The sequence below is a fragment of the Cuculus canorus genome, chromosome 1 (assembly GCF_017976375.1).
Source record: "Cuculus canorus isolate bCucCan1 chromosome 1, bCucCan1.pri, whole genome shotgun sequence".
In the NCBI taxonomy this organism is placed as follows: Eukaryota; Metazoa; Chordata; class Aves; order Cuculiformes; family Cuculidae; genus Cuculus; species Cuculus canorus.
Window position 1 is genome coordinate 80,378,088 of NC_071401.1, and position 22,110 is coordinate 80,400,197.

A 22,110-nucleotide genomic window follows, 5' to 3' on the forward strand; every position below is an offset into this window, starting at 1 on the left:
CCTTTATTAGCAGGATCCCTCCTCACCGTGACAGTGGTCCTGAGAAGGCAGAAAGGGAGACGCAGCCTGATCAAGAAGCCCAGATCCCAGGGAGAGACGTGGGATGGAGCAGACACCATGACATCCTGCAGCATATCCACATTAGCCCTTTCCAGGCACTGAATTTTCACAGTCTGGGGGATTTTTCTCATGGGAGAAAACAAACTTTGCTCAAATGATCTTATTGAAGTAAACACATTATTTTCTCTGGGATCGCAAAGGAATTAGAGATTTTTAACAATTTTAATTAACCCTCAATAATATCACAAGCTCAGAGATGGCTGCACTGTGTAAGTTTCCCAGAGGAGGGCACAGAGGTGCCAAAACACCCAGCTCTCCCTTTGGAGCCAATGGGAGGCTTCCACTTTTCACACACTGACACCCACCAGGAACTGGGTGGGCACCAGTGGCCACGGCAGACGGACCCAGGCATTCCAAGGCTTTAGGGCTATTTGCAACCTTGACCAGGTTTAGGTGGTGGGCTTCCTTCTCAAGGTTCAAGGGTGTGCTGCTGAGCCACCAAACCCTCAGTTATTTTCCACATCTGGTTCAATTCTCTGCAGATAAACAGCAGTCCTGCCATTAACAACAAAAACTTAATTCACTAAGGTTTGTTCAAGCACTGAGAGAGAATATTTTTCCTGTACAGCTTGGGGTCATTTTCAGGGAAAAACAGGGCTGGAGGTATATCACCCCTTTAAAAATTATTATTACTTCCTAGAGAAAATAAAATGTAAAGCACCTCTTCCTTCCATTTGTGAGGTTATTTTTATGGAAAAATTGCTGGCTTGGGAAGGAAAGATTGCTTTGTGCCTGGCTTGGGATCAGAGCAGGGGATTTGAATAAATATATGGATTAATTTACTGTTTTGTTTTGATTTTTTTTTTTAATGAAAGCACTCATTCGTAAGTCATACCTCAATAAAATCCTGTAGAAATGTTTTGTCTGCTTTTCTGTCGTTTGGTTCCTCTTGGTGTCAGGACTTACACACAAAAGGAGGGGACAGAGCAGCCGGGGAATACTGCAATTATAAGTATTTTAGGAAATGTCTGTGGCTGTATAAGCTGCTGATTCTCCTCACTGCTGCTTGTGAGGCTGAAGCCCCGATGTAGGTCATGTTCTCCAAGGCTGCTGCCTCTCTTACAGCCAGACCTGCTGTTGACTTGGGCTGTCTTAATGCATCAAGAGCCTCTGCTATGCTTCAGCTCCCCTTCTAAACTCGAGCTGCACCGCTCAGCTCTTCCTGTAATCACTGAGGTGGGTAACCTGACCAGGGAAATTCAAGCATTAATCACAACCTTTCTGGTTCCCCAGGCAGGGAAGAAGATTTCTCATTTTACCATCGTTGTTCTTATTTCTAAATCTTTGAAATGTCTCCCTATTTCTTTTTCTGCCTTTTCTCTTTTTTTTTGTGCTTACTATGCGTTATAATCCTGTTACTACTATCAATGATCATATGCAGTGAAACAGAAGAGGCAGTTAGGACCTCTTTTTAAGAGAACAAATGTAAATAATTGGGAAATGAAAATAGGAATGCTGCTGGAGAAGGTTTCTTTCTGCTGCACAGTGATAATAACATTGCAGACGCCATGATGTGATGGAGCAGCCTAGTGAACAGCTATTGGATTTGGGATAGGGACTGTTGCTTAGCTGAAAGTGACTTTTTCCTCCTTACTGTTCTGCACAGCATCACCTCCAGACATGGGGATCAGAAATTAAGAGGCTGGAATAACGCAGCTGACAATTCTCTGTAAACCTAAGGAAGTATTTTAGAGAGGCACTGGTCATTTGTCCCTCTCTGCTGCAGTTTCCGTGTCTGGCATTGCAGTGCAAAGCCTTCTGAGCAGCACAATGTGGAGTCAGATGTGGACAATCTTGACCTGGCCAGGAGAGTGGCATGTGTCTTCTGTAACTGGGAACTGTCTGATGCACAGCAAGTCACAGCCACTGGGCTGGGTAGGAAGGAGATGCTGAGTGCATGCTGGCAAGAAACGGATGGGTTTAATCACATCTGTGGGTGGTTTTCTTCCTTTTTCTTCCTAGAAAATTTTACTGGTCGTGATTTTTCTGTTTTGCTGGCCAGGTTATTTCTTAAACACTCTCACCTCTTCCTGATTTCTTTGCTGATAAGCCAGAGCAGAAGCCAAGTAAGAAACTCGAGCTTCTCCAGAGCTGGAAAGCGTTAACCCTCTTATGGGGTGGCCAGCAGGAGCAAGGGGATTACTGCTCCTCACTCCCATTTGTTGTCCTTGGGGAGATTAGGAGAACCAAGTCCCCAAGCTGGACCATCTGTGCGCCTGGAAGGAGCGTAGGGAGGCTGGGGCTGCCATCCTGTCCTGCGTTGCTTCCCTGTGCAGCTTCCTCTCCAGAAGCAAGCACCACAGCATCCCAGCATGGCTGGGACTCAGTGGGTGCCGTGGAGGACAGGGGAGCCCCTTGGCCATCAGGCCACATTGCTAAGAGGTGTAGCAGAGAGTGCAGCCATGGCCCGGCTCTGCTGTGGGCTGTGGGTGCAGGCAGACGCCTTTTCCAGACAGGTTTCCACACGGGTGCTGCTGACAGAGGAAGGATGTTTTTCATAAACTCCTGTGGAAAAGAGCTTGCTTTCCTGCATGGAGTCGCACGTCATTTTAAGGATGCCTCCTCTCCCTTTTTTATTTCATTTCCAGAGCCAAAGAATGCAGTATAACTTTCAGTAACAGGTATTACTTATCAAACCTGATTTACAGAGTGCTCAGCCTTTTCAGTGTTTGTCCTTGCTTTCTGTGAGTTGACAAGCCTGCATGAGTATTTCATTTTTATGATTTTATTTTTTGTTTGCACATGGCCAAGAGACTTATCTGAGCCTGGGATTGGTGAAGTACCTGGAGCCCTCCCCTGCCAGCCAGCAGGCTGTGGGGTGGGTGCAGAGAGAGCTCTCGACTGGCTTTGTGGCTCTTCCGCAGGGCTGGTGGTTAATGGGTGGATGTGGCTGTTTGTCAAACACTGCTAACCCACGACAGATAGCTTCATGGGACAGCAGAGAAAGATGGGAATGGTCTTCTTGTAATAACCTTATCTGAAATTCAGCCAGCCTTCAAAGCCAGCTGATAGAGTTTATTTATTTTTTCTCCTCTGCTTACAAAGCATCAGTGGGAATGGGGTTGAGGTCTCCATTATTTTTTTAAAGTGACAGCGCTGATATCATCTAATTGTTTCGGTGATAAAATCTGCAGAAGAAGGTTATAAACCCTTTCTGATTTGTTTGGTTCTGCTACCACGGAGAAATAGCTCTATTTGTCTGCTCCTTGCAGAAAAAAATAGACTGGGCAGGGTTTGGTTTTTTTTTTTTTGTGTTGTCAAATGAAACACTAAGTTAAATAAATAAATTAATAAGACCCCGGGCAAAATGCAGTTTCAGTCAAACATTTTTTGCATCAGATGCATGATCAGTTTAATAAGGGAGATCCAACTAAATGCTTGGAGGGAGGGAGATGGTAGGAGAGAGGGATAGAGAGGGAGTAGTGGGATGAGGCTTGATGTGTTTGGTTAAGCAGTTAGCTCTTTCAGCAGTTTTCCCCATAACTTGAAGGATTGGTAGGACAGAGTTTGGTTTTGTTGTTAAAACTCCTTAGTGTCAAATCTCCTGATGCCTGGTAAAGATCACGTTAATGTGTAAGCCTTTGGCAGTTGTGTGTCTGTGTGCATGACTGTATTACAAGTAAATGCTCATGCTGACAGGGTAAAGGGGAGATCACCAACATATATCACTTAACTCTGTGGCCAGAGTTGGTCATCTTCAAACACTGTCAGTAGATGGATGGCACCTGATGACAAAAGTGTCAGGCATCCAACTGTTAATTACTTAATCACACACTCTGCCTTTTATATAGTCCCCCTGGAAATAATGCATGTGCCTTCTGTAGTATTCAACACTGGTATTTTCTTTGGCCTGTTGCTATTGCTTTATAGTGACACCTCCCAGTGGCACTCTGCGACATTTCACTGAAGTCCATACAGAACTGCTCCTTGACAGGTTTATGAAACCAAGTGCTTTATTCATGCAAATGAAGCTTTATAAAATGCAATCTAGCTTTGTGGGTACATCCTTTACGGAAGTCATCCCATTCCCCTCTCCCCTGAACATTTGGGCCCCCTATTAATTAATAATTAATAGCAAGTAAGTACTTTCTAATTATGTCTTTATCAATTTGGCATTATTGTATAAGTTCCCCAAATGTAATCCTGTCTTGTGGCTCCAGAAAGAAAATTCCTATTCCAGAGGTTGCTGCTGTTGTTAACGGGTTTGTGTTGTGAGAGCTATCTCTCTGGTCTGTTTATGTAATGATGCGCAGCACCTGCTAGCAATGTCCAGAGCTTCCACAGACCTGTAATACACAACTTAAAGTTGTCTCGCTCCCTTAGATGAGGAAAAATACAGAATTCGAGGATGGTCTCATTATGGTATATTACCAGGTTCCTCACCATGAGCAGAGCTACCTCCCACAACTCTGTTCAGTGGTCTCCATTTACCTCAGCTTAAAATGTTCCTCTTTTAATGCCTCTCTCTGAGTTATAGGTACCACTTCTTACCATGTGGATGAGTATTTGTGTGGTGGTGCACTCATTGGAGCATCTCTGCAGATATTATCTGCTAAGTCATTGGAAGCCAGTTGTGAGTGCACCTTTAACTAAAAAGCCACTTTTGTTTCACATAATAAGAATTTCTGTAGTTCAAATGAGCTTAATTTTAAGTCTTTATGTATGTCAAATATGTGTTTACAGCTAAATAAGTGCGTAATTATAAAACAATTACATGAAAGGGATGCAGACCCTAGGACAGGCAGATTGAACTATTTCTATTAAGGGTTCAGCAGGAATGAGGAGGTTCTGTCCTCCTGGGGAAATGGAGCTGATGTATGGTAAACACAGCCGTGCTCTGACAAGAGCTACTCTGGAGGAGCTGCCTTAGTGGACTGTCTTCCAGAACAAACAAGGATTTTAGAAATTATTAACAATGTGCTTCTTGAATAAAACTATCTTTTTTATGGAGTAGAGAGTCTTCATGGGGAACTACACAAAATGGCCAGGGAGAAATACCATGTGCCCATCAAATTCCCCATATTAAAAAAAGGCCTTTGAAATCACTTTGCTCCAAACGAAGCAAAACCAGCATTTCAGTTTAACATGGGTACCATGACCATTTAAGAATGCCTCTTTACGGTACAATTTGCTCTGTGGCCTAGCTCTTAATCATAACAAGAGATGCCTTACTCCCCTAGTAGTTGAGCTGAAGTCACTCTCATGGCAAAAATGGTAGGGCCAGTCTGGAGTAAGATAAGATACATAAACGAGCTATCAGAATTTGATCAATTAAATTAGGAAAAAATCACAAGCAAGATATGAAACACGAGGCTGCAGGGTCCCCTGTCTGGCTCAAGCCAGTGAGTACAAAGAATTTCAGACTTGCCGTCAGCTAAAGCTCCAGCACAACCCTTTGACATGACTATGTAATGCAGCAAATCTGTTTCTCGTCATCTAACGCTCCACTGAGACCTCTTGCTATGCTTAGCTGAGAGCTTTGAACGTCCTTGCTTTTGTTGGCCTCTTATGAAGTCCCTCAAAAACACAGTTGATCTGATATTTTATTCTGCTGTTGCCAACCATCCTGGCTGTTGTTGGATAGCAGGGAGGTAGTAGCAGCTGGTGTAACGGTAGCTTTTTTATTAATTCAGTCAGAGTAGCAGGGCAGCAGTTGTTCTGCCCATGCAACCCCTGGCAGGGCATGGGCAGAACAAAGGGAGGACTACTTTGCTCAGCTGGTGTCTGAGGAAAAGAGAAATCTCCATTTGGTAGCTACCCTTGTGCAGCAGGACACCCAGCTGTCATTCTCTTACCCCTTGGGGCAGTTTCCCTCAGGCAGTTTCCTCACCCCCTACACAGTAGCCTCCGGAGCTTTTCCAATACTGGATGCAGAATAGGAAGCCAGGTGCCTGTCCTGGTCCTGGTGGCTTGGAGTATCTCATCCAGTGAGTGATAGAGATGCTCTCAGTTTTGTGCCCAGCAGATCTGTGCTTACTTTCATAGAGTAGTAAATGAAGATCGGAGTAATACTCTTGCCTGTTGAAATCTCCGTGTCTGCCCTTTGGATGCCTTTCATAGCCCATAGTTTGGGAGAGCTTGCATTCATCTAAAGCCAGGATGCATGGGTTGGCACGTACATGAGGGTGAAGTATGGGCAGTAGCAAAGTTGGATCCGAGAGGAGGAGGCTGTAGATGATGCTAGTAGCTATGTTCTTTCCCCACCGCAAAACAATCAGAAAAGGATGTGGTACCTGTGCGCACCTCATGGTAAGGCACAGAAACAGACAGGTGTGCAGGAGTCTCACTGGCTTTGGGCTGGACTCTGAAACTCAATTGCAATTTCTTAACAGCACAAGTGAAGCACAAATGTCAGGCATTGATAAGGTGGAGGACAAACTGGGAGAAAGGAGGACTCCCTTGATTTGCTTCATTACCCTTCTTACATAATTACATCCATCAGTAGTCAGGAGGAAACTGTGATTTACTTTTTGAGTCCACAGCAAATCACCATGAGAGCCAATGCCCTGTGTGAGAAATGCTCACCGGGAATGGCCTCTGGCCACTGGCAAATGTAACTGCCAATGTTTTCTGTCTCTGAAAGACTCACTGGCAATTTTGGCTTGAGTGATGATCTTTGAAATGCGGTTGTGCTGTAAAGACTGCTCAGAGTATACAAAGAGAAACAGCCAGCCTGTGGCTGGAGGGGATGATAGCAGGTCCTGGCCACTCACGGAAGCAAGAGGCACCGCCGCCCGACCTGTGACAGTCTTGAGCCCGTGGCACCTATGCATGCATGCTGTGCTGGACTTGGAAAGCCACTAGAGGAATGAAGGCTTGATATTTTGGGAGAGGGTTGTGTGCTCAACACTGTAAAGTCACTCAAGGATAGACATGTTGACTTCACTGAGTGTGTTGGGGAATTAGGAGGCTCTCTTCATTGTGAGGGATTGAATTGTGAGTGGACTAAATATACTGGCCCATAGACCTCTCCAGAGATGTTGTACAGGAGGGATGGGGAGATGAATGCAAACCTGCCAGTGCAGTGAGTCCAGTCCCAGCATGATCCATGGACAAAGTGTGCGAGCAGCACTGCCCTTGGAGGAGAGTGAGTCCTGCTACCTGCAGTCCCCAGCTTTGGGATGGAGGCCGTAGGGTGTTCCCAGTCCCAGCAGATACCACCTGGTGGAAATGCTATCCTGGGCCAGGAAGTGCAAAGCTGAATGGACCTGGCTTCAGGGGCAGCTGTAACCAAGTAACATAAAGAACATGAAAGCGTTCTTCGCACAGCACAGGCCCTGGGGCATAAGGGTGATAGAACAAATGAGGTGGTCAGGGTGGCAAGGGAGAACACTGATAACCAAAAAGGAAAATAACCAGGTACATTATCTGCTTTTATGTGCAGGATGGGGAATGAGGTTTCTCTGTGCTGTTTTGCCATCTGTAACTAAGTTGCAGTCACTTACTGGAATAATAGCTGATGTGATGGTTGTTGGCATTAGCATGTTAAATATCGCACCAGCTGTTCCAAAAACATATCGCTGGAAGAAAATCAGCTTTAAAGGTGTCCTGTCATGGTGTGAAGATTGTGATGGAGCAAACTCAAAGCAGGCTTCACATCTAAGGCTCGTCCCACCAAATATACAAGCAGTAGGAGCAATAGTGGATCTCTGAGCTATGAAGTTGTTCCAATAGCAGTGATCTGTATCTAATATGGCCAAGGCTGCTGTTACTCTTTCAAAATCAGCAATAGGGTCATAAACCTACTCCATCCTCTTTTGAGAAGCTGGCTTCCAGTGCACTGTAATAACTGGACCACATTAAAGTGTTTGTCATCACTAGTCTCCACTTGCTCTCCCAGCATCACAGGATGGCCAGATCCTGGCACAGGGATTGGAGCTATGGGAGCTGCCAATCTCCTGCTCCCCAAAGCAGCAAAACAGACTGATACTTAAATGAGTCCTTGCACTGAGCTTGGCCAGCATCTCCGTGTATTGACTGGTCAACCTATGATGTTCTATGTATCAAGAGACTGTGATATCACATTTGATTGACAAATGCTGCAGAACATCATGTATCACGATCACGTATCAGGTTTTATAACACACTCTTAGTGAAGCCGAATGGGTTATCACAGTGACACATACAAGAAATGGGCCATTAAATTGCAGAAGGTGAGAGCGCATTCCAGAGAGTGAACTAGGTGGCATCAACTGACTGCAATCATCCTAGTAGAGCATAAGCAGCTTTAAACTGTTCACATCACAAAAACGGCAGACTGTTGCAAGCAGGGGGAAATGAAAATATGCTTTTTCAGGTGGCCAAAAGTGCCATATTCCAGTGCAACGTATGGGTCATTATTATAGCCTGTTGACAATACAAGATGAAAGGGTTCAGGACAGGTGTGTAATGGGCACATCAGCTTAGTAGCCACAAGGCTTAGAAAGCTGCATTAGGTATCTCTTAACAGACGCTCAGAAAGCAGTACAGGATGCAGTACAGGTGTCTAAATGCTTCCTGGAGTCCAGCTGCTGCCTTAGGGTCCATTCTAGTGGGTTGTCTCTGCCCATAGCAGGCAGGTTGGAACTAGATGGTCTTTAAGGTCCCTTCCAACCCAGACTATTCTACTATTGTATGATTTTGTGTCAACCAGCCTTGTACAGATGTGTTGGATACCTTAAGGCATCTAAAATGGTACTGGAGACCTTTCCTTAAGCAACTGAATCCCACCTTAAGTAGTTTGCTCAATTTTATATTTAAAGTTTCTGTGAGACTGGGACCCAAGTTCAGACTTCTTCATGTGCTATCCTGCATTTTGATCAATGGAACATGTCCTTTCTCAAGAATGAACATATCCATATGGTGGGTTTGGTTAGATTCGTTTTTGCTTTTCTTGTTCTGGAATAATTTGACTAGCCATTAAAGGAAGTTTTGCAGTGGGTAACAAATGCTTTGTGTGCAGGGAAGGGGTGAAAGTCCTTTCATCTAACCTTATTATACTTCTGTATTTTTGTTTCAGTTTTCGATGTTATTACATATCTTGTGCTGGGTTTTGGAGGGAAATACACATGCTGTTTTAATATCCCTGTGCCAAGTCTCGCCCTAACTGTGTGGCTGCCTTGGGTTGTTTGTTCTGCTATTCGAGAAAACATCCATGTGAGCTATTGGTATGAAAAGCATATGAGACAGAAGAGAGAGTGAAACCCCAGGCCAAAAGAAAACATACGGGGAAGTGGGATGTAGGAAAGCAGCCTCGCTTGTGGCAGAAGACCTGCTGAAGTGTCAATGAGATAGTCTAAAAGTTCATCTGGCATGCAGTCATCGAAGTAAGTTTTTCAAACCAGCCATTTAGTGCAGGTCTTTCTAGGGTCAAAAAAATTGCCGTGCTTTATATTTGGAGCAATAGCTGATGGTGGGGAGAGTCTGGGATCTCATCTACCCGTTTGAGGACTTAGAGGGCTGCTGAGAAGCAAGAAGGTTAGAGGCCTAGGATGGAGAGATTTGGAAGCATGAGATCAATAGTTTGTATTAGCACTTTGGCTGAGGCTTGTATCAAAAAAGAAACCTGCTGAAAACAATTATCTGAAAAAATGAAGCTGCTCAGATTTCTGCTTTGTAAGTTTTCTCCATTGAGTTAATCCCCTTCTGTGAGTTCTGTGAGTGCCGTGTCCGGTCTAATGAGGCCCCCTTTGTTCTTCTCATTTGGGCAGCCGTCCGAAACTGCTCGTGCCGAGAAGGGCTTTTTCAGCCCCAGAGACTCCCAAGGGATTTGGAGGCAGAGAAATATAGAGTTCAGAGAAGTAGCAACTACTTGTGGGAGTTAATGAGCGGAAATGAACTCATTTGCCATACTAGTAAACTTGAAACCCACTTACGGGAAAGGGAGAGGGTTGTGGCATCCAGCTGGTTCTAACACATATGTACCAATCTGGGTAGAGGTGAGCTGCCAGCTCTGGAGAGACTGGCTGTGCAGACAGCCCTGTTTCTGGTTTAAATGGTATTCCTTTAGAAAGAGAGTCCAAGTTATGATGAAAAAAACCCTGTATGCCCTTTCCAAATGTCCTGTCCTAGAGCCTGGATACTGACAGTGTGCTGTGTATCCTGATAGTGCTTGTGAAGCCCTCAGCTTGTGAAGCCTTCTGAGCCTTAACCTGGCTTCCCACTGCTGCTGCCCTTAGTAGGATGGCACTGATTGATACCAGTCTAATCCCTTTCCTTTACGACAGGTACTGCAGAGAGCTAAAGCAGTAATAAACTAAAGGAACTTCATAGGCCACCCGTTAGTGTCTCATGCTTTATGTACTTCTGTTTTCATGTTACATTTCAGCAATTTAAAAAGCAAACACGAAGCAGTCAAAGACACATAAGACTAAACTGTACTGTTTTGTTCCCAGTCTTCCTCTGAACAGCATCCCCCTCCTATACCTCCTCCTCTTTGATCCCTAAAAAGCTAGCTATGGCTTTAAAATAACTATAAGTGGGGACATGATTCTGCTTGATGTCTGGCCGCAATGGAAGTGAAGTGTCACTTCTAATTTTGCGTGGGTGCAGAACAAAGATGTCTGTGACCAATCCACTGTACAGTGCACTGGTTTTATTTGAACAGGGAGATTTGGTGGGAAGCATATTTCAAAGGACCAGGGAAGCAGATTTTAAATGCTGTCAAGGAGAAATGATTATACCTTTTTTAATTCCCATTCATGGTATCTTGTGTTCCTACCTCACAGACACCGTGCAATAACCTTGCACAGTAGGCAGAGTAGGCAGCTGGAGCACCATGCCAAAGACTCAGCTTAACAGGTCTCTGTCCCAGGGCAGGTACTGACCCATATTAAGAAGCTGAACACAGGGGTGTTTGCAAATGGAGGAAGGGTAGAAACAAATAAAAAAGCGACTAGACAGTTTGCAGCACTGTTCATTTACAAACAGCAAAGTCTAGCCATATTTGTCTAACCAACTTCAGTCACTGTTGCCAATACCAAATCAAAAGGCACTAGGTCTGTATGAGCTAATACAATCTATGTAGCTGTTGGCACAGTATTTTTCAAGAAGAATGCAACAACCGAGGATGGACTGTAATAAAATTAGTCCCAGATTTACTATGAATAGTTTAGCCAGCCCGTTTACATGCTAGCAGGGAAAAACTATTTTCCTATCAAATAACAATATAGTTGAGTAAGGAATCAATGGTTGGGATGACTTCCAGTGGTAGACTCTGGTGAATAAATGCGATGGGTCATGCCTCCCTAGTAGCCTGGCTTTTGGTTTCACATCAAGCAATTCCATATCACTGTCTGTCTCTTCTGCACCATTTGCTTCATATACTTTATGTGCATCCTCTCTACCCCCCACTTCCACTATTTGTGTAAATACTTAATCATAAAATCTCTTTGCCTTTCTGGTTCCTTGTATCTGATGTGGGCTTTATCCTGGCTACTGCCTTTGGGAGCTAGTCCATGATGAAAAGGGATAGAGCAGACCGTCAAGCTATCATGCTTTGTACAAGGCATTATTTTTTCCATCTGTCAAAATTAAATGGCACTTGGGCTTTTCCCCGGCCTATTGATATTTCCACAAAATTCAGAGCTGTCTATCGAAACTCGGGGAAAATAGTTGCACGATGACATTCCCTTGCATGTTGTCATGGTGTCGCATGACTCTCTGCAAACATTTTTTTGTGGCTTTTTAAAGATTGATCCACAAAGAGGATTAACACCACTGCTTACTGCAGCCCTCCCACTGCTGTCGCACAGATCAGCCTCAGCCATCACCCTGCTCAAATAGGCTGCTGTCTTCCAGACTAAGCACTTTTATCACCAATTGAAATGTTTGGTAGAAGGCACTTGGGGTGTTCGCAGCCTTGGCCTCACCTGGTTGTGACTAGACATCTTGCTCTGGCTGGAAGAGAATTTTCAGCTGGCAGTGACCACTGTGGGCTCTTGCAGAGAAAGCTTTGTCACAGACTATCTCCCTTTCCTATGCAGGATTCTGGCTTAAGGCAGTTCATCTCTAAAAAAAAACCCCAGCCATTTATTTCCAGGACATGAAGGCTCAAGGTTTTCTCCTTTTTTCCCTTCTCTGAGCTGTTTGTGGTTGTTATGGGTAGCACATGGAACTACTTCAACTTATCACTCTCTCCCATTTGATTATGTACATCCCTCTTCATTTGCCCAAAGCAATCATGAGGATAGGGATGAAATACAACTGTCCTCTCCTTGCACTGTCACCAAGGTAAGCACAGACGATGGTCTTTTAAGCTATTTCTTAGCTAAAAGCAGCGAGAGTTCAAAACTTGTCAGAAGAGACACCTTGTCACTCAATGGAAGACACACGCTCAGGTGTTTTCTTGCTCCCACTTTCAATCTGTAAGGGAAATTTTAGTAGCAAACATGGCTTTTGGAGACACGTAGCCAACTGCAATAAGTTTGAAAAATATGGAGTTGCGTATATCCTTCCCAGGCTCTTTTCTACCCTGCTTTTGCTATCACTGTGTCCATCCTTGTTCCTTCTGCCACCTCCTCAGCTGCCCTCTGCAGCAGAGCCACAAGCTCCAGAAGGACAGCTCAGCCCCACCGTCACAGGCTGGTGTTTTTCTGGTCATAGCAGAAATATAGCACTCTTAGCTCACAAGGCAAATAATAATTTGCTCCTTTATAGCTGACAAAAGCAGCAAATAGGGATGGAGGAGTAAGTATAGAATTCCCATGATTTTCTTAAATTCCATGTCTGTTGAAAGGAATCAGGGTGGTTCTTCTGGGACAGCAGATGGCAAAATCACTTGGGGATAATTCCCATTGGATTCTTTTTTTTTTTTTGTTTTTGTGGTCGCTGCTTATGGAGGTCACTAATCCTGTAGCTTGACTTTTCCCTGGGGGTCGCTAAATGCATTGTTTTGGATTTTGGAAATCAAGCACAGTATGTAAGAGTGGTATGTGCTAAGTGCTCTAACAGGAAATTTGTGTAGTATTTTAATATGTATTACATCTCATACTCTAGACAAGACAGGCATAGAGATGATGAATGTAATTTGTTAGGAAAATTCAGCAGATATATCTTCAGGGTTTAACTCAATATCAAAGCAAGAAGTCAGCACTGAGAGTACAGCACTGAAAATCAGACTCCTCGGTTCTTTTCCATCAAGTGATATTAATTATTAGATAAGTAATAGTGATTTATGCCAATGCCGTCAGTACAGGATGATAGCTCCCTAGGCTGTTATTTGGGTTTGTGGATAGAACTTGCTGCAAAGCACACAATAAATGCTGTGAGATTATTGCAGTACTGCCTTGTTGTAACAGGTCAGAATAGGGCAGTTCTTGCTTGATGGTTTTCAGGCTTTTCACATACAAGTTGTGCTAGGGCAAAGACTTGCTTACTATTTGAGGCAGTAGGTTACTTGAATGTGACTTGTATTTCGATTCATGTTAAAAAAACCTTACAGTCTTTCCAAGCAGTTATTAAACTGTATTATAACAACTGTGTCTTTGGCTCTTCAAAAAGCAAAGCCCTGGCAAGCAGAAATATAGAGTTGCCAGGCTAAAAGCAAAATACATTAAGTCAAACATCAATATTTATGACACAGTCAGTAGTTCTTCTGAAATAAACAAGAAGAAAATCTTGTGAAAAGGGATTGTGAAGGCTGGAAATGCTAGTGAAAGAGCATTGGTCCAGCTCTGTTCAATGTCTTTATCAATGACCTGGATGAAGGCATTGAGTGCACCCTCAGCAAGTTTGCAGATGACACTAAGCTGGGAGGAAGTGTGGATCTGCTGGAGGGTAGGGAGGCTCTGCAAAGGGATCTGAACAGGCTGGACTGCTGGGCCGAGACCAATGGGATGAGGTTTAACAAGGCCAAATGCTGGGTCCTGCACTTGGGGCACAACAACCCTATGCAGTGCTACAGACTGGGGGAAGAATGGCTGGAGAGCTGCACGGAAGAGAAGAACCTGGGGGTGCTGGTTGACAGCCGACTGAATATGAGCCAGCAGTGTGCCCAGGTGGCCAAGAAGGCCAATGGCATCTTGGCTTGTATCAGAAATGGGGTCACCAGCAGGTCCAGGGAGGTGATTCTCCCTCTGTACTCAGCACTGGTGAGACCGCACCTTGAATACTGTGTTCAGTTCTGGGCCCCTCACCACAAGAAGGATGTTGAGGCTCTGGAGAGTGTCCAGAGAAGAGCAACAAAGCTGGTGAGGGGGCTGGAGAACAAGTCTTACAAGGAGCGGCTGAGAGAGCTGGGGTTGTTTAGCCTGGAGAAGAGGAGGCTGAGGGGAGACCTTATTACTCTCTACAACTACCTGAAAGGAGGTTGTGGAGAGGAGGGAGCTGGCCTCTTCTCCCAAGTGACAGAGGACAGGACAAGAGGGAATGGCCTGAAGCTCCGTCAGGGGAGGTTCAGGTTGGATATCAGAAAAAAATTCTTCACAGTAAGAGTCATTGGCTACTGGAACTGCCCAGGGAGGTGGTCGAGTCACCTTCCCTGGAGGTGTTTAAGGAACGGGTGGATGAAGTGCTTAGGGACATGGTTTAGGGAGCGTTAGGAATGGTTGGACTCGATGATCCAATGGGTCCTTTCCAACCTTGTGATTCTGTGATTCTGTGATTCTGTGATTCTGTGATAAACATAATGTAGTTACAGTATAAAACTCACATAACTCAAGACTTGGTTCTTCTAAGACCGGCACAATCACCTGTGGCTAAGCAAATGTTTCAGACAGACAAAGTGAGTGATGTGCTGTTGGGCCAAAGAAGGATCAATGAGAGAATCCTTTTATTTTGCAGCTGGTACCCGAATAGCATGGCAGTTGATGTGTTACTAGATTACATAGAAATGGATGGAGCCATATATCCACATCTCTTCATTAGTGAGTTGTGAGTGAAAGGTACATTATGAAAGCAAGATATTTATGCAGTTCCTATTTTAAAACACTGCCATTTTGCTCTGGCTGATAAAATGCTACAACATCTTTTATCATGATAAGACTCGTAAACCACATAATAATTCTCGCAAAGCATGGATTGCACTCCAGTCACCCTGGGGCATCATGGAAACACAATGGGATAGTGGAAATAGTAAACAGGGAAAAAGTTTCCCTGTTGCCTGGAGAACAACCCAAGTTTGAGTTCAAGATTTTATTTTTTAGCCTCATGGCAATCCAGGTTCCATTTTACAGTCTGATGCATTAGTTAAACTAAAAGAAAGAAACCTTATGTCCTGGTGAGTAGAAAGTTTTGCTGCTTTGTACTAGTTTTTCAGAATCTAACACAAAACAGTATCAGTATTAAAAAACAATGGCACAGTAGTGTGTTGCACAGTGGTTTGCACACCGTTCTTGTAGGCAGAAAATAGAGCATCTCATCTCTATGGAGATGTGGAGAACTTGTATCCATGTCTCCTGGGCTCTATGTTGCTTTAGGTTAAAAGTGTCATGGTCACTGCATTGCTGGAGACCTGAAGAAATAGCAGTTTTCACTAGGTGAGCATGAAGTGAAAAAACCCCATCCTTTCTTCAGTCTCTGAGAGAAATTATTTTTTTTCTTATTATGTACCCCGATGTCACCTACCCACCTGGCTCTCCCTGCATGGATTTGACCCGGGTTGGCCAGTGAGCCATGGTGGCCAGGGAGAGGGGAAGGTGCAGCTGTGAAGGCAGCAGGCAGCATTACCCATCCCATTTGTTTCTGTAGGAAATGAAGCTAAAAGCTGCTTGTATGGTGTCTGCGTGTGGCTGAGCAGCACCTTGTATCACAGTAGGAAGAAGAGAAGAAACCTGTTATAATCCTCATCAGCAAGTACCTTGATAATTCATATCTGCTACTACATACAGCATATTTAGAACCTGGCCTTTTATAAACAAGACGAAGTAGGCATAGCTCCAATGGTCTTTACTTGGTGCCTGTCCCCTGATGCCAGCGCAGCCGGGCAGCCTGGGGCAGAGCAGGGAGCCCCCAAGGAGGGTCTTTCCTGCTCAGCCACCCACGGGCTGCACACCCAGGTAGCCTGGAGGTACGGAGAAGTGGGTCCTCTTGTCTGCAGTGACAAAAAGATACTTCTTAAAGCATCACATGGAAGGCCCAAGCAGTGAGCAGTTCCCTAGAGAGGTGGGGCACTGGCTCTTGTGTTGCTGCTGCCAAGCTCCCCCATGCTTGACTGGCAACATACAGAGGATGGGACCACTTTGTTGCTCGTAACATGTTGCGTACCATGGTGCTGCAGGAGCCCTCTGAGAGTCTGGTGCTCTGGAGATGCAGGAGCAAAGCAGTGGGTGCTGGGGCAGCCCTGTCTCAGCCCCACTCCCTATTCCAGCTCCAGGCAGTATTGTCTGAGTGCTATCCCCAAAACCCTCAAGATGCATCTTTGTTATATTGCATTGTTTTCTAGTTCTTAATTATTTAAATAATATGTGAGCGATTTTGTCTCCCATAAATACCATTTTCTTACCTCCCAAGTGCCAATAGACTTCCCTCTGTCCTAGTGTAGTAAGATGGGAGTTGAGGTTCTCAAAGCCAAGTGGTTTTCTTGAGGGAAAGTGCATATCCGAACACTTCAGAACAGTTTTGCAATCTCACTTCCAGGCATGTGTGCTATTAGTTACTATCATTTTCATTTTCTGAAATGAGAACAGCAGACTGGAGCAGCCTGGTTTTAAGGCTACCACTCAGCCAAGTGGAGCAGGAAGGAGAACAGGCAATGAAAAAATAGCACCGAGATTTCCTCTCATACGAATGCCACGTTGTTCTGCCTCCTTCTCTTGAGTTAGATCAGAAGAACTTGTGCTAGGTCTTATTTTCTTCTTTCTTTCCTTGAGAAGGTAAAATAGAGGGGATGAAGAAATATTCAAACTGCTCCTGCTTAAAAGCTGACTTTTATGTAGTCCAAGTCAGCTTTGAAATTGAAACCTCCCTGGGATAATGAAACAGGAGAGGCTGAGTTCCTATTTAGACTGATATTATTTGGCTGAGGGCAGTCTTTACTCAAGAGCAATTTGGGAAAGTGACAGACAGGCCTGACCTTGATTTACTTTTTAACAGTTTGGATTGAAATGGAAGAGTATTGAAATTTAGATTTTTTTTTTTTTTTTAAATGGCAGGGTTGTCATTAAGGAAGAGGACTTTCAACTCTTCCTTTCAATACACTCTATAATGTTAAAAATAGTTGTGCATGTAGATGCATGACGTTCATCTGCTAACTTCTTCATGTCTGTTACCAAACTTGATTGTATTTAACGACTGATCAAAGCAGATAAGTAGCCTGGGACTCTCAGCTCACCTCTGAATGATTTTCAGAATGGGTAACACCCATTTATATGGTATAATACATTTGTTAAACTGTGCTCGTGGGAGGCATAGTGCTAGATTAAAGAGGATATTGGAGATCCTGAACGAGGTGCATTTGCTAAGGCAAGTGGAGAATTCTTATAATATGGAGCATGTTCTACCCCATTTACTTTGGAGGTACCCCAGGGTGCACTGAAATGCATAGATTAAGGCAGTACTGCTACTTGATGCTCATTTATTTGAGCACTGATCTTCAACTCAGTCACCCAAATACTTGAGGCAATACGCATTCACCAAGTGAAACCTTTAGTTAATATCAGTATAATAGAAAGGGAAATGATGAGAAAGGTGGGCAAGCTCCTCTTTCTTCTGGTTAGAAGGATATCTACCTTTCTGATCTGGAGTTTTGGGAGCTCTGGATGTAGTTTCAGCCCTCATTTATTTGTGTTGGGTTCTTTCCACCCCTTAATCCTGCATTTTGTTTGCCTGTTCTTTCTTACAGGAATGGGTTTGTTTGCCTTCCTACAAAAACATCTCAGGACTGGGAATGAGTGTGGAACTTGTTGGGTTTGGGAGCCGTTATAACCAGATGGCAGTTTCTGAACACTCCAGCTGTGGATTAAAACAATGTCTTCACATAGGAGAACAAAGTAAAATGAGAAAGGGATGTTCAAAGGTTTTTTCGGGGGGTAAACTACATGGGCATTTGGACAGACAAGTGCTGATGCACCTGTGAGAAGCATGCTTAGGAAGAGAAAACAGAAATGCTAAAAATATTGTTCCCTTTGTCTGTGATGAAGATAGTGCTGTTTTGGTTTTTTCTATTACTTTTTTCACTTAAAATTTGTAGAAACTTAATGATATATAATGCAACCAAATTTGGGCATGGAACTGAAAAAGGCAGCAGGTTTGCCTTTTCTCCTTAAGAAGCTAGGTTAAACTATTCAGAAGGGAAATACAGAGATTTATGTGGTGAATTGGCACACTTTCTACTTTTTCCTCCTTTGATGTGATGTGTATGATGTATAATCAATGTTACTCCAGAGATGTTATTGATGCTGCTGTGTTTATATAGGATCCCCCTTTGCTAATGACTGTGATATCCCTATCAGAGCGGTAAGAAAACTGAGGTTTCATTAATGAGTAGTGGCAGAGGACACGCTCTTCTGTATTTATCTGAAGGTTCGTGTTGGAGGAGGCATAGCTTCAAAGATAGTCCCACATTTCTATCCACCACAGTCATCCCTCCTCAGTCTTGGTCTCTTTCCTGCCTGTGCCAGAGACCTATGTCTGCTGCCTGCCCAGAGAAAATGGGTGCAGCCTGACAGGGAGAAGAGGACCTTCAGTGCGATCACTTACTAAAAGATGGAAAGGGAGAGTCTTTAGTGGAAATCCTGTTAGAGAGTAACACCACCTGCTCTTTGCTTTGCTGAGTGTGTAATGTTCTTCTGTCCCATCTGACAGGAGATGTCAAGTTTTAAACCTTGGCTCATTTAGAAGAGCTCTGGTGTTTGAGATGAATGTGTTACCAGCCCATGTGCAAAACACGGCTCTGAAGAAGGAGAGGAGGAGGAAGGGGGAGTTAGGAATAAACCTGAGGCAAGATTTTTACTGACTTCCTTCAACTTCCCATTGGCTCCCTTTCTCTAGCGGGGATTTTCTCTGGGACTTGGTGCACCAGAATGTTCCTAATTCAGAGCACTGCTGTGGATTTCATTGCTGAAAGGACTTTTGCAGTCCTCCATGTAAGACAGTTCTAGCCTGCAAAGAAGTACCATTACCTGGCATGTGTGTAAGATGCTGCTATACCTCTTAGAAGAGTTTGCATGAGTTTTGTGAAGCTTTTACAGTCCTATGGCAAGTACTCAGTTGTAGTCAATGTAGCGGTGAGGGATGTATTTGTGTGCAGGCTGTATAGACAGCACACAAATGACCAAGCACGTTTTCACCTTATGCAATGCAGCCTTATCATATTGGTCCCCTTACTTGTGCAATGTTTGATACATCTGCAGCATTGCTGGTAGCAGTAAGAGATCCAGAATGCACGTCTGTGTTTGTATCTGCATGTAGCTCACTGTGTATATAATAGGTATACGAAGACATATGTTATACATATGCACGTACACACAGACTCCTCTCTCCTGCCACTACTGGCTGCTGCCGTGAGGGAGGCTGCAGAGCTTGGGAGCCACCATCTATCCCTCACCCCGGCTGTCCTGGTGCCGTCAGCCATCTCAGCACTGGCAGTGCTCAGCACAAGCCCCAACACTGCCCCAGGAGGGAAATGGCATGTAGGGGAAAAAAGGCAGTGGATGCTCTTGGCCACAAACAGGCCTTGAGCTGGGGCTGGCCTCCCACTCTGTCATGAGCTGCTGGCTCCTGCAGCTGTCAGTGATGGGGGACAGTATTTTGAGAAGGCTGCCTTCAGTGGTTCTTTAGGCTGAGACCCTGAGAAAGTGGAGGAGTGCTGGGAGTATGTGAGGTCCAGCTCACAGCCCTACTGCTTTGTAGCAGCCAGCAGTGCTGGCCGAGGGAATTTTACTGCAGCATCCTTCCTCTCAGAGGTTAGGGGAGGGAAATAAATGGAGTTGTGAGGTGAATGGTGGGTACCAGGAGAGTGCTTCAGAGGTACCTGCTTGCTGTTGATGCCAGCAGAGCCAGTGGGGATAGATACGAGACTTAGCCCAGCAGCTGAGCATCCTGGTCTGCAGCAAGCACGGGGTTATTAAATCAAGATGACAGTGTGTAAGAGCAGGGGATTTTGTAAGAAGAGACAATTGCTCAGGAGCCAGCATCGCATCTGGGTCCTCCAGATGACCTCGTCCCAGGTAGCTCTGCTCGGGATCCTTTTTTATTACAGAAGTAGAGTTGGTGTCTGATGATGTCACACTTGGGGGGAGGGAAATAAAAATAAAAAAAAAAAAAAAGATGGATTGCAGTCCTAACGCAAGGAGTATGCAGCAAACCACAGAGAGGGTCTCTTCCTTTAAAGAAGACAAGGCAAAAGGCAGAGCCCCTAGGAGGGTCTCCCTTTCCCTCCTGCTTCGAAGAGGAAGACTGTTTGCCTTCTGTAAATGGAGCTGGCTGTGTAATGCACTTTGCATCGCGAGGTTAGACCTCTTCTGATTTCTTAAGGGAAAGGCTGTTTTATTTTTCAAGTGAGTGCCAACAGGGATGCTGTAGGAGCATGTACAGATGGTGCATCCTCTGTCCTGCACTGACAACGACCCACACGGTCAACTGCAGACTGGGAACTTGATGAGGAGTGAGGACCAAATCTGGAACCAATGCAGGGGGAGAGGAGCAGCCTCAGCCTTTTTAGCAAGTGAATGGGGAGGGGAGGAGGGTACTATGAGCAGTGATGTCATTTTTAACTAGTTCCTCCCAGAGCCGGGGAGTGAAGTTAGAGGAAAAACCTGCAGTCTCAGAATAGCTCTCAGCCTTGACTGGAGACTCTAAATGACTGAGGGTCCCCACAATGGTAATGCATTTTCTTTCCTATGCAGAACTATTCTGGTAGACCTTTATTTTGGGTCAAGCAGAGGGCATTTATTTTCTCTCTTTCTCTCTGTATGCTTTGAGGGTTTGACTTCAGCTTTTGCCTCTGGTTTGTAAATACCTTGCAGGTTATTTGAAGTTTTGCCTGGGTAGTTTGAGAATTTGTCTCTGGTGTGGGAATCCATGTCATTACAGGAGAGAGTTTAGCATGCAGCATTTCTGCTACTCATCAGGAAGGGAGCTGCAGAGGTTGCCAAGCACACAGCTTTCTGCATGGGAAATGTACTTTTAAAATCACAGGTGGAAAGAAAGGGACTCTGCTGGCATTTGTTGCTGTAATGGATGGCATTTGATGTTCCTTGTAGGAGACAGGACTTCTGATCAACTATATAGATAGAAATTAGTCATGCTTTGGTGAAAATTTGTTTGGTTTTGATTGCCAGTTTTTTATTATGATCACTTTAATTCTAGTCGAACTGAATGCAAAATGTGAACATGAGAGGTTCTGGCTGTTTGAGGCAGTATATGCACGTATATTTCTCTGTGGCATGCATTAACCGTTTGGGTTCTCCTCCCTCCACTGCATTTGCCCTGTTGCTGGCTTTCACTGAAATCAGTGGGCTGCCAGGCTGCATCATGGACAGTCAGCAGCACTGAGGGTTACGCTGCTTGCCAGTTCCTGGAATCGGCAGCAGCAGCAGTCAAGCCGGTTTTAGGTAAATAAGGTTGTCAAGATAGGTCCATCAAGGGTAAAGTGGCTTAGCCAAAACAGCAAGTGGGGAAGAGCATCCCCAGTTTATATTTCTGAGTATTCAGCTACTGGTATCACTGGCACAGCCTGGGTTTGTGGTTGTGAAGCTGCTTAGTCCAAAGGCAGAGGCTGTAATGCTGAGAGTCCATATGGCTGTGGAAGGCTCATAACATTCTTCTCTGGGCTCCTGTTTGCCAACGGTGAGACTTGCTTGTCTTCTCACCCAGGAGAACATCTTAGATAGCTGAGGAAGCCAGACCTCAGTTTTGCTTACTAAGAAGTTGGGATGTGTATGTGGTAGCCACGTACCTTCTGCTGCAGCCTATCGTGGCAACTGTGAGCTCAGAGATAGGAGATCTGGGCTTGAATATGAAAGAGGCAGAATAGAAATAGGAACATTGTGATAACTTCTGAATATCAAATGTTCCTTCAGGAGTTTCCTAATGATGATGAAAGCTTGGAGTATCCATTGCTTCCCTTAAGAA

General features: G+C 44.6%; 1 protein-coding gene across 5 annotated transcripts in view; it reads left to right on the forward strand.

Moving 5' to 3' along the window:
- The window catches only part of NHS (NHS actin remodeling regulator), a 255,403-nt gene that overhangs the window by 182,765 nt on the left and 50,528 nt on the right, over positions 1-22,110 (forward strand). Inside the window, exon 1 of one of the 5 annotated variants that reach the window (XM_054086857.1) lies at positions 20,453-20,486. The exons of 3 other annotated variants lie outside the window; for them this stretch is intronic. In XM_054086857.1, the coding sequence (XP_053942832.1) occupies positions 20,468-20,486 (19 nt within the window). In that variant the 5' untranslated portion in view covers positions 20,453-20,467. Of the gene's footprint in view, positions 1-20,452; positions 20,487-20,784; positions 20,858-22,110 lie in introns of those variants that run through there. One more of the 5 variants, XM_054086850.1, reaches the window with a different exon arrangement.